Below are 12,446 nucleotides of genomic sequence, written 5' to 3'. Positions count from 1 at the left end.
GTTGTACTAACTTTCCTTGTTTCAGGATTTTGATTACTTTCCCAGTATGATTAAAAACGGAAACAAACACAGGAATTTAAAATTTAAGGAATCAGATTACTTTCCCAGACAGAATCCTGGCAACCAAACATGGCCTAAAAGCAATAATGCGACAAAGAAAGTTAGGTGGAATGCTACATAGAACTACTTCCCCACACTCAAAGAAAACAGAGATATGGCCATTAAACTTTAAAGTGTATCTCAATAATCTCAAACCACCCTTTTCTTTAACTATAACTCCTTCTCTTCTCTTCACAAACTGTAAAAAAAAATCTTAACACTATGCATATATCTCAAATAAGTTAGAATTTAGAAGTTAGAACACCCCACACACCACCCCCTTTTTTTCCTATTTATACATTTCCTCAACTCAATTCTCAAGCTTGCCTCTCTCCCTTCATCTCTCCCCCTCTCGTCGACATGGTGAAGTTCTCGAAGGAGCTCGAGGCTCAGCTCATTCCAGAATGGAAGGATGCGTTCGTCAACTACTGGCAGCTCAAAAAGCATGTCAAGAAGATCAAACTATCAAGAAAACCGAAGCATCTCTCCAACACTGCCACTAACTACGACTTCGGCCGCTCTATTTTCGACCCCGTTCGAGCCCTCGCCCGAAAACTGGCTGGCGACACCGCCCATGTCGAAACCCGTGAAATTATTCAGGTATATGCATACACATGCACTGGCGGACGCAGTAAAGAGGAAGGAGGGGCTTAAGCCCCCCTATCTTTTTCCGTATAAAAAATGGTTAATAGCCATTTAAAGCATGAAGTCAGGTCAAATTATCGTTAGTCACATAATTTTTGAAATTGGAACATTGAATCACAAAGTTTTGATTATTTTCATTTATTCCGTTCGTATACAAATCAACGTCTATTAGTAATGTTAAAAACGATATTGTTTGAGTAGAATAAGAAAGGAAAAAAATACTTTGTTTTAGCGAAACCCATCATTTTGAAAATCATCAAAAGGCGTCATTTTGTGCATGGATGGAGCAATTGTATAAAATGAAACTTCGTGATTTAATATTCTGATTTCAAAAGTTATGGGATTGACCAAGAAGAAGCCTCACGATTCAAATAACTATTAACCTATTTAAAAATATGTGAAAATTATAAAAACAGTCGAGCATCTACCAAAATTTTTTTTCCTGCGTCCGCCATTGTGCATTACTCATTATTGAAATTTTACATTTTTAGCGGTTTGAAGCTATCTTCTCGACAAAAATGCAGAAAATGAGAGTTCGTTATATATATTTGCGTGGAGATATAAATTTTCTTTATTACCATATTTATAAATAGATAATGCGTAAAAATCAAGGCATCCTTTGGTATATAATTCAACCTTTTGCTTTTCATAAAAAAGTTTCTTTATAAATTTAGTAAATTTCCATTGAATTTAAACTAAGTGGGATGCATGTTTTTCGTTCTGATGTTTGTGTTGAAAAAGGTTGAAGAGATATGCATTTCTAAATATGATATCACAAAATGTTGCCTTTTGAATTTCGGTTTTTGTTTTGCTTGTGCGTTAAAGCAGGAAACCTGTTTATTATTGTCGCTATGCGTAGTGATAGAAAACGTTAAAAAAGTGAAACAAATATAACAACCACATAAAAGGATTCAAGCCGACGAAATTAATATATTAGGGATGTCGATCGGATCAATCCACTCGATTTTGGACTAATTGGAGATCGGTAATATTAGGTCAAAAGTAGAGTTGCGACCGGAGACGGAGAAGAAGAAGATGAGGTTTATGAAACTGAGCTTGATCAGCTATTTTTGAAAGAACACGAGGTATGTATTTATAAGTATAATTATTTAGTCAATCTTATTAATTTGTTAGCTAAACTCATTTTCACTTAATTCTCTATCCATTTTGGTATCTTACTAGATGTTTCATTATGGAGTACTAATTTTCAATTCTAATGTCTAGTGTTTTAGTTTAATTTTATAGTACATAATTTTTATTTATATTGTCCATAATTCCGTTCAAATTTGTAAATTTTTAACTAAAATTTAATTATTATTTACTCACAGAAGAATTATTTAATTTATGATCTTTGTACACTGTCAATTAAGGTTCATGACGTAATATATATTTTTATTTTATAAAAATATTAGTATAAAAATAGTAAACTTATAGCTGGTCAAAGTGGAAGACAGAAAATTGTACGATAAAGGTATCGATCAATTTGGGTAGTATTCTGTAAAGGTAAATGTATATCTGTTTTATATAGTTTTGACTAATGTATAGTACTAGTAATAAAACTAATTTTTCGTGTAATTAATTTCAGGTTAAAGTGTTTTTCGAAATGTTAGATGAAGAACTTAACAAAGTGAATCATTTCTACAAAAGCAAAGAGACTGAGTTTCTTGAAAGAGGAGAAATATTGAATAAACAGCTCCAGATTTTGCTTGACCTCAAGCGGCTCGTCGCGGACCGCCGGCGCAAAAATTTTGGCGGCCAAACCGATGGTGGATCGGGACTTCTCTCCCGGTCCGGCTCATCCTTGGGCCGAAACTCGGACTCATCAGGTGAGTTTTTGGTCTTTCTCTTTTTCTGAATGGATAAATGAATTTAAATGTAAAGATAGCATATTATAAATATTTTGATGGAAGTCTAAGGATGAAATGTTTAAAAACTTGTAAAATATAATATGTGGAGCATATATATCTAATATTGTAGATTGTAAAGTATTGAATTTTTTAAAGAAAAATAATGATGGTTGCGTCCATTAAGTTATAGTCCTACTCGGCATATCACTAAGAACTATATGGAAATTTTGAAGGAATTTTTTAGGTGGGTGATTTTAGTAACTACTACAAACCATAGAAGATTTCATGGACATCATCATATCTTGCTTGGCATATTTTGAATATGCTTATTTCATGTCATCATATTTTCCATATATAATTGTTCATTTTAATTTTGTTTAAGTTATTATAATAAAAAGAATATAAATAAAAATGTAAATTGATGACAATGGTTTCTTTGAATTTTTTTTTTATTTTAATTACCTCCTCTAAATTTAATTTTTGTGGTAGTCTCTAATGGCATGAAATAATAGATTTATAGTGTGGGAGAGGATCTAAAATACTAGAAGGGCTTAGTTTTTTCAGAAAATTTTATTACATCTTTTTTTTCTAATCATAAATTTTAGCACTTCACACTATTGACACCATTTGGTTTCAATTAGCTTCCCTAAACTCAATTTTCTATGAACGCTCTTGATTATATACAACGACAAATTTAAGAGGCGGGAGATGACCTAATTTTCTTTTAGGGTCGGCTAAAAACGTCCTAGGCGCTTCCGATCAGTATATTTTTAATAATACATCAAACATGTCTTAAGAATTTAAAAAAGCCTTATATAGTGAAATTACTATTTTACCCCTTATTAAAGTAAACAGAGCCTTTTTTTTGTGTCTCTCAATCATTCACTATGCCACGAACCATTTACACTAAACATGTCTATTCCGTTGGAAATATTATGCTATGGATCCGCCACTGATCGTATAAATGCATGCAGAGAGGGATAGCGAATATTGCGGTAGCCCGACCGATTCGGGAACAGACGAAGTGGTGGCCGCACTTGAGAAAAATGGGATAAATTTCGTGAATTCGGCGGTGAGAGGAAAGAACAAGAAGGGGAAGCCGAAGATGGCGATGAGAATCGACATTCCGGCAACGACGCCGACTAAGACGATCGCAGCCGTGACGTCGATGCTATGGGAGGACATAGTTAACAACCCAAAGAAAACAGCAGGGGGTGGAGAATACATCAACAGGAAGAAGATTCAATGTGCAGAGAAGATGATCAGAGGGGCATTTGTGGAACTTTACAAAGGCCTTGGCTTGCTCAAAACCTATAGGTATATACACTTATTTATGCTTATCATTTATTTTATGTTTTTCTTTTGGGCATAAAAATTATTATTTTATCATGAAAATCAAATTTTATTGCGTAATATCAAGTTTTAATCGTGTGAATCATGTTCGGGCTGTTATAATGTTGTTATCATGTTGTGTCAATTCATATTATATTGTATTGCTAATACATTTGTGTCGTATGCGGGTGCTCGGGTTTGAATGTAGCAGTACAGATTCGTTGGAGTTGACAATTTCCTTTACAGGGTTCGAAATATCATATTTTAGTAGTATATTACTTATACAGTACATTTGTGCGCCTAGGTGTGTACAAATGTGACCTAACATAGTACTACTTTATTTGCACAAATGAATAGCCAATTTTGTTTGATAGAAAAACGTGATATTTCACACCCCAATATAACTGCATCTTCAAAATGAAAGAAATGTGTGCTTTTTCATGCTTTGTTTCATGCCAACAAAACGAAGAAAACATGAAGTTGTGTAATAAATGTTTGAAGAAAAGTAAGTAAGATTGAGTGTGAAAATTAAAGTCATTATATATAGATGTGAAGATTTCAAGAATTAGTGTGTCATTATTATATGTAGAACACCCATATAAATTCGAATACCCTCTTAATTAATTTTTTCAATACTGTATGTAGACACCCATATAAATTAGTGTGCCTTTAATATTGTAGACACCCATAGAAATTAAAATACCCTCTTAATTAATTTTTTCATTTTTTCCACATGAAATTATTGTAACGAATTCAGTATTCTATGGCATGCAGCTCGCTGAATATGGTCGCCTTCACAAAGATCCTCAAGAAATTTGATAAGGTATTCATTTTTCTTCTTCTTCAATTTTAATTTCTAGATCTTGTTAGTTAACAGTTTAACTTTGTGGTTGTTAATCAGGATTGATTATAACTATTTTTCAGCATTAGTTTGGACACCAAAATTTTTATGTTTTCTATTAACATTTTAATAATTCAAAGTAAAAATTATAATTTTGTTAAGATTATTAGTAGGAGTATTATTTCATTAGTTAAATTTGAGAAATTAGTGTTTTAAGATTAATATTAAGTTTTATACTACTAAAAATACGCTGAAAATTTGTTAAATTTCTGCAAATTGAGTTTAACTTTGATTTGATTTCAAAATAAGCATTGCTAAAGAAGCTGTGTATGTTTTTTGGATCCCAGTGATTAGTGCTGACTGTGTTGTTAATTATTATGATAATTGTGGCACACAAAGACATTCGAAATCTACATAAATTAAATTAAATTACCACAATTCTCTTTATTTTAATTTGTTTATATATTTTGATCAGGTGACCAATCAGCAAGCTTCAGCCAGCTACCTCAGAGTAGTAAAAAGATCTCATTTCATTAGCTCTGATAAGGTACATATGATCACTAAATTAGGTTAAATTATTCTAATTTTGACCTATAACCATTATAAAGTCACGTAATTTGAGTGAATAAATTAAATCCCACTAACTTATATAAATATGTACATTAATTTTGGTTAGTGGGATAAGTGAGAGGTGAGTAAGAAATAAATTAAAATAGTGATTAATGGAATGTTACATTGTGGAAAGCAAAGGTGGTGAGAAATATGGATGAAGTGGAGTCCTTATTCACGCAGCACTTTGCCAACAGTGACAGAAAAAAAGCAATGAAATTTTTGAGACCCCAACAGCAGAAAGATTCACACATGGTTACCTTTTTTGTTGGTGAGATTAATGAATTAATCAATCAATCAATCACTAGTTTAATTATTCTCAACTTGTTTTTATTAAATTCAATAATTTTTGAAATGATTTTTATGTGTGGATAGGGCTGTTCACGGGCACATTTGTGACATTATTTAGTGTTTACGCGATACTGGTTCATTTGAGTGGTATGTACACGGCTGGAACAGAAGCTACTTATATTGAGACTGTCTACCCTATTTTTAGGTCCGGTCCAATCTTTTTTCTTATGATTATTTTTTTAATAATATTCATACTAATTAGGAATAGTATTAAATATATTTGGAAATGCAGCATGTTTGCATTGGTGAGCCTACATTTGTTTATGTATGGATGCAACTTGTTGATGTGGAAGAAAACAAGAATAAACTACAACTTCATATTTGAATTCCTGCCTTCCACTGCCCTCAAATATAGAGATGCATTCCTCATATGCACCTCTCTCATGACCGCCGTTGTAGGCGCCATGGTCGTCCACCTCATCCTGCTCGCGGCCGGCTTCTCACCCCATCAAGTCGATATCATCCCCGGCATCCTCTTGCTGGTATAATATATATCCATCCTATCTCCCCGAGCGAAGTCGTATTAATGCCAAAATACTAACACCTTGAAGTATTGTATTTATGATTTCAGAGTTGTGTTTTGCTTCTGATCTGCCCATTGAATATCTTCTATCGCCCAACCAGATTCTGCTTCATCCGAGTCATCCGCAACATACTCTGCTCCCCCTTTTACAAGGTTGCTTCCCACAAAAAACAGTTTCATTTCATTTTATACTACCATGGAATTTCCATCTCAATTTTCTTTGAAATGTGTATTTGTAGGTTTTGATGGTAGATTTTTTCATGGCTGATCAACTCACTAGTCAGGTACATTTACGAACTCTACTGTTCCATGTCGGTTTTATGTATTTTGGAATGAGTTCTCTTGTTCGGTCTATAATATGGCGCATGTATGCATTCTTGGAAACAGATTCCGTTGTTGAGGCATATGGAATCAGCAGCATGCTATTTTCTAGCTGGAAGCTTCAAGACTCATCGCTACGAGACTTGCAAGTCCGGGAAGATGTATACAGAGCTCGCCTATGTCATCTCCTTCGCTCCCTACTATTGGAGAGCCATGCAGGTATCTATCTATCTATCGATCGATATTAGAGTATTATTAGTTGAAGATGAATAAATAGGAGAGTGAAAAACAGGACTATTATTAACTATGATATTATGCAGTGCGCGAGGAGATGGTTCGATGAGAGTAACGTGGACCACCTTGCTAACCTCGGCAAGTATGTCTCGGCGATGGTGGCGGCTGGAGCAAGGTTGACCTACGCCAGGCAGCCCACGCAGGCATGGATGCTGGTGGTTTTGGTGACGTCTGTCGTGGCTACGTTGTACCAACTCTATTGGGACTTTGTCAAGGATTGGGGGCTTCTCAATGCCAAATCCAAGAACCCATGGCTCAGAGATGACCTATTGCTCAAGAAGAGAAGCATTTACTATGCATCCATTGTGAGTTCTTTGAACCTGATTTCATCATATGATGATATAATTTTTTGCTAAGCATATGAAAAATGTGTTTATTTCTTTCTTTGAAGGGATTGAACTGTGTCTTGAGAGTGGCATGGGTGGAGGCTGTGATGAAATACAATCCCGGGGTGTTGGAGTCGCGTCTCATCGCCTTTCTGCTTGCTTCGTTGGAGGTCATCCGGCGCGGCCACTGGAACTACTACAGGTGAATATTGAAGCACTTTTGTTTGATAAAATTAGTGATGTTGTTGTAAATATTGACTTGGTTTGTGTTATTGATTTACATAGATTGGAAAATGAGCATCTCAACAATGTTGGGAAGTATAGAGCAGTGAAGACAGTTCCTCTGCCATTCTCTGGGATGGATTCTGATGGCTGAAGTTGAAGAAAAGTAAATATGTTTGAGGGAAAGAGATGTTCAAGCAGCTACTGAAAAGATTCATGGATTAAGAGGTTGTGAATGAAGGAATCCACATCTGTTCAAATCATATTTCACAATGTAAATTGAGCACTTTTCCTATGGGAAAATATCAGCATAAGTGTATCTTTCTATTTTTTTGCTTCATCACTTTGTAAACTCATCATTTGAGTTGCCAATAAATTAGTTTACTGCACCAATCATTGCTTGTCTCCATTCTCAAAATTTAGAAAAAGTATAGTTGGAGTCTATAAAAATGAAGGGAGATATAGATGGTAATGTAGGCAAAAAAATTAAAATATCATACTACATACTTTAAGGTTAAAATGAGTATCATCACATAACTATTAAACAACTTTGACAGGAATATATTACAAACCATATGCTTATGAAGAGGTTGAATGGAAAAACCATCTCTTTATGCTGGAAAAGGGAACCACGTTTTCTGCAAAAAAAAAAATATACAGAAAACAAGAATCGAACATTACAGAAAGCAAACAATAGAAATGAAACATGAAATTATAAATAAGCAAAATCACAGAAAAAAATGATGTGAAACTTACCAGCATGGGATTCTTTAGCAGTAGCACTAGACAGCGTAAATCCGTACGACCTGCTCAATATTGGTGCGACAAACAGGGCAACCCCAGTTCTTGCCCTTAATCTCATTCAAACACATCATGCATCCTGCCATGTGTCCACATGGAATGCAAGCTCCCTCTACTGGAGCATCCAGGCATATTGTACAAGATGGATGTGAAGCATCTTCGCCATTTTCTTGACTGCTTGGGGACGTGGATGCCTCAGAGGGAGAAGATGCGTGGACGGGGCTCATGTCATTTGAAGGATACCATATTGGACCATCATCTGTAGCTGCTGGATGTGCGACGGGAGCTGTTGGACTAGTGACAGGATAAGAAATTTTCGGAGTTGCAGGATTGCCAGATGGATCAGCTTCTTGAACTCCAAATTTGTTTCTATATGCCGTGTGGCTAGCAGAAGCCTCACTAGCATAACTCTTTGCGTGATTGGAACTGTTTACAACGTTGGCTGGACTTGTGGACGGGTGTGTAACAGATCCAACATACATATCCATGTTTGGTGGGATTTTATGTGGGGAAGACTCAAGGGAGGCATTTATTGCCCTAGCTAATTCTTCGTCTTCAAAAGTTGGTATCGAAACAGTAGGAGCAGAAGGGACTTGGTTGTTGAAAGGAACAAATGGATGCCTCACCTGTTTCTTTGAAACCCAATAAATTGAATTATTAAGAAAAGATTTTGAAATAGCAGCAGTTGGTCTACTTTCTCAAAATTCAAATACAACCCCTATCCACGTAAAAATGCATAAAAAAATAATACCTGAGGAATTCCTTTGCAAGCATTACAAAAGCGCTGCAGGTGCTGTTTCTCACTATCATGTAAAGGTGCAAGTTTGAAACGAGAATCTGCAAAGCCAGGAAGCAAGAATGAGACCCATCCAAGAGAGTAGTTACAATGATTATAAAATTCAGTGTGCTTACATATCGGCATTTGGCAGGCCTTAATAGATCGCTTTCTCCTCCAGTGTTTCCGGACTATGTATTAAGATTAAAGCTGATTACCTGTCTAGTATAGCTCAATTATAGTAAGACATTTAATATAGTCACAAACTTACTTCTTGAAATATTAGATAATACAGCCACAGGATCAGGCTGGTTAAAATTAGGTTCCTCTAAATTGGCCTTCCAGAGTGGAATAATTGTACGTGGTTGGCCTTCCTGATGAAACAGGTAGAAGAAAGTGAGGAACAGAAGATTTGTAAGCATTTTGTGATTGACATAATATAAAAAAATCTTCCTCAATATGAAGTACAGAAACCCGTCTTCATTATTGGCTTCAACAGACTAGTGTACTTTTCATTGTGTCTATTTCGCTGGATTGGGTGTGTACAAAGAGGAAATTACAAGTTTACAAGGATCTAAAGCAGATGAATGAATGCATCAGGAACACTTTTTTGAGAATTTTAATGGACATTAAAAAGATTACAGTATCGGTAAATTTTAGTAAACGTGGAACCTGTACACCAGAGTATATCACGAGCTCCAACTTGAAAGGTTTGTACAGTTTGCGGGAACCAATAGGCAAAATAACCACCCATCTGCATGTATAATATATATCAATGAAAAAACAATGAGATTGCCATGATAAGTAACTGATCTGCATGGCTAGAATAAAACTGGGCAACATTCAGCAAAAAGGACCATCCGCAAACTAGTTTCTTTCAGTAGATTTCTTTGAAAAGAATCACATTAGATTGTAATATGAGCATGCACCTACATTTTTCTTGAAAGCAACTGTGGAGCCAGATGTTCCAGAAAGCCAGGTCCATAAAGTTCCCGCAGAAAACCAGAGAATAAGCACACATGCCCCTGTGCATTATAAGAAGATTAAGATTATTTGAATCCTGCTTAAGAAGGCGATATCAGTGTGTGTTTGAGTGAACAGCTCTGCAGAAATGGTAATAAGCAGGTAGAAGGTACCTCTATTGCTCTGACAACACTAGCATGCCCCTTGGCTCTAGCAAGATCAAGAGGGGTTTGGCCATAATCATTCATTTGCAGTGCATTAGCTGACATTTGCAATAATAGTATGGATTGATTAAAGAAAAGGACACAGGAAGAAGAAAAAAATTTAGCAACTCAAATAATATTGAAGACAACAAAGTGTACACACCTCCATGTGAAAGAAGTAACTTCACAGTCGGCTCGAGGCCTCTTTTTGCAGCATGATGCAGGGGTGTTCCATTATGTGGACCTTAAGAGTGGAAAAACAACTTAGGAAGAGCAATACAGAAAGATACGAAAAAACAAATACATACATACATATAAACAAGGAAAATGAAGCAGCGCTAACAAATACACTCAAGACATGCACGGCATTGGATGAGAGGGAAGAGCAGGGGTTACAAGATGTTTGAGGGGGAACTAGGTAAATGAACATAATATCAAAAAGTTTCCATCATCCTGATAAAAGGTAAATGCAGTGAGTGAAATATAAAGTCATTCCCATTGAGTTAATCAGCACAGACTATTACATAGTGGGAGAGTCAGAGTCGAAAACAAAATTTGTCGCTTCCTTCTCTCATTCAAAACCATGCAGAAGATAACCATTAATCATAGGTTACTAGCTGTGAAGGGAGGTATATCACTTAATCTTTAAACTGACCCCAAACATTTTATTCTCTCTTTACCCTGCTATTTATTTACAACTTAATCCTAGATCCTTGCCCCTGAGAAATGAACTAGTACATTTGGAGAAGTATGAGAAAAACAGAGAGTGAAAATCAAGACAAACATTTAACATTGGAGATGAAGTGACAGATATTTGCCGGTGTATGGACTATGGAATATACCTGGATGGTAGGCACTGACATTAGCACCCAATTCAATTAATGTTTTGGCTACATTAAAAAGCTGTGGATTCATACAAGCTGCAATGAGTGGAGTCTTCCCCTCTTTATCAACCCACTGCCACCACAATCACCATTTAATCAATGGAAAAACCAGCCCAAGCCATTTCACATGTTTTCCACAATACCATGCCTTACAATATCTAGAAATCTAGTGCTCCTCTTATAGAACGAATGCTCGCATCGATAAACATATTACAGTATACTCCAGAATAAATACTAACGACCATCATATCTACAGATGAATACATTCTCAGATAAATGTTTCTGGTACAAAATGATGGAATAAAACGGTACAAAAATGGAAGCCTCTGTAATTTTCAAAATATCATCCACTCAATGAAGAACACAATTTTATTTACCAAAGAAAAATCATAAAAGAAAACAACAATTTTCACACAAGCTTACAGTGTAACAGATGATAATGACCTAAAATTGAAACTTTAACAACAAAAAACCTAATTCTCCTGCAAACATCCATTAAAACCAATTCACAAGTGAAATTTGCGCACAACACAACACACAGTGAAAACCGACATAACATCCTGAAAATTGGGGAAAATCACTGATAAATCACCTCAAGACCGGCACCATCTCTGTGGAGCGCTTTGACGCCTTCAATATTTCCAGAATTTGCTTGCTGGTATAGTAATTCATCTTTTGATTGCCTCTGCCCCATATATATTCAGTTAAAAGGTGAGATGAATATCAAGACAAATTCAGTTTGCAGTGGAACTCTGAAGAGTGGTATCAAAACCGAAGGTAGATGGAAATTTCAAAGGATTACTTAAGAAGGAAGGAAGAAAGTTGGATGAGCTAACTCTTAATTGCGATAATTTCTTTGAAGCTGACGTTTAAACGCGGGATTGAAAGTTTCATTCAAGTCCTTCTCGAAGCTAGTTGAGCAGCCACTAGGGACTTTGCCTTAATTGCTTTGGATTGAACATTAATACTACCTTCATCCTATGATAAGTGTCACATTTTAATAAGCGACACATTTTGCCATTTCGGCTTGTTCCAGAGTCACATTTCACTTTTACGTAAATAGACCCCACGTTCCACCAATCAATTCTACTTACATTTTATTACTAGAAAACTAATATATATAAGGAGACTCATAATCGACTAACTTATTCAATCCACTTTTCTTTAAATTTATTAAAACTCGTGCCCACACTAAATGTAATACTCCCTCCGTCCCGGGCTACTCGCTCATTTCCTTTTCGGCTCGGAGATTAAGGAATGAGTGTATAGGAAAGTAAAAAATTACGGCTGTAGGTGAAATTTTTTACTAAAAATGGAAAGAGTGCAAGTAACTTGGGACGCCCAAAAAGGAAATAAGTACGAGTAGTGCGGGACGGAGGGAGTACTTAACGTGGGACGGAGGTAATATTA

At 35.6% G+C, this 12,446-nt stretch overlaps 2 protein-coding genes across 3 annotated transcripts; one reads left to right on the top strand and one right to left on the bottom strand.

The window, feature by feature from the left end:
• The first annotated feature begins 289 nt into the window (after window positions 1-289).
• On the top strand, window positions 290-7,803 carry LOC121773968 (phosphate transporter PHO1-like). Its single transcript, XM_042170880.1, has 15 exons — window positions 290-699; window positions 1,740-1,829; window positions 2,330-2,570; window positions 3,566-3,908; window positions 4,698-4,746; window positions 5,240-5,311; window positions 5,515-5,644; window positions 5,749-5,869; window positions 5,957-6,206; window positions 6,296-6,400; window positions 6,487-6,531; window positions 6,635-6,787; window positions 6,889-7,167; window positions 7,254-7,390; window positions 7,474-7,803. Exons 1-15 carry the CDS (start codon window positions 460-462, stop codon window positions 7,562-7,564), a joined length of 2,346 nt encoding a protein of 781 aa, XP_042026814.1. The 5' UTR covers window positions 290-459; the 3' UTR covers window positions 7,565-7,803.
• An 81-nt stretch (window positions 7,804-7,884) lies between these two features.
• LOC121773970 (putative E3 ubiquitin-protein ligase XBAT35) lies at window positions 7,885-11,964 on the bottom strand. Of its 2 annotated transcripts, none has more exons than XM_042170882.1 (11): window positions 11,629-11,964; window positions 10,995-11,109; window positions 10,316-10,396; window positions 10,123-10,211; window positions 9,920-10,011; window positions 9,659-9,740; window positions 9,258-9,360; window positions 9,124-9,177; window positions 8,963-9,048; window positions 8,167-8,837; window positions 7,885-8,048 (listed from the first exon to the last, which is right to left on the bottom strand). In XM_042170882.1, the coding sequence occupies exons 1-10, from the start codon at window positions 11,728-11,730 to the stop codon at window positions 8,193-8,195; spliced, it is 1,449 nt and encodes a 482-aa protein (XP_042026816.1). In that variant the 5' UTR covers window positions 11,731-11,964; the 3' UTR covers window positions 7,885-8,048; window positions 8,167-8,192. The 2 variants fall into 2 exon arrangements, with proteins under 2 accessions (XP_042026816.1, XP_042026815.1); XM_042170881.1 differs by having other exon boundaries at window positions 8,167-8,843; window positions 11,629-11,963.
• Window positions 11,965-12,446: the final 482 nt, after the last annotated feature.

The sequence above is a fragment of the Salvia splendens genome, chromosome 17 (assembly GCF_004379255.2).
Source record: "Salvia splendens isolate huo1 chromosome 17, SspV2, whole genome shotgun sequence".
NCBI classification, from domain to species: Eukaryota; Viridiplantae; Streptophyta; class Magnoliopsida; order Lamiales; family Lamiaceae; genus Salvia; species Salvia splendens.
This window is presented reverse-complemented; position numbering and strand designations above follow the sequence as displayed.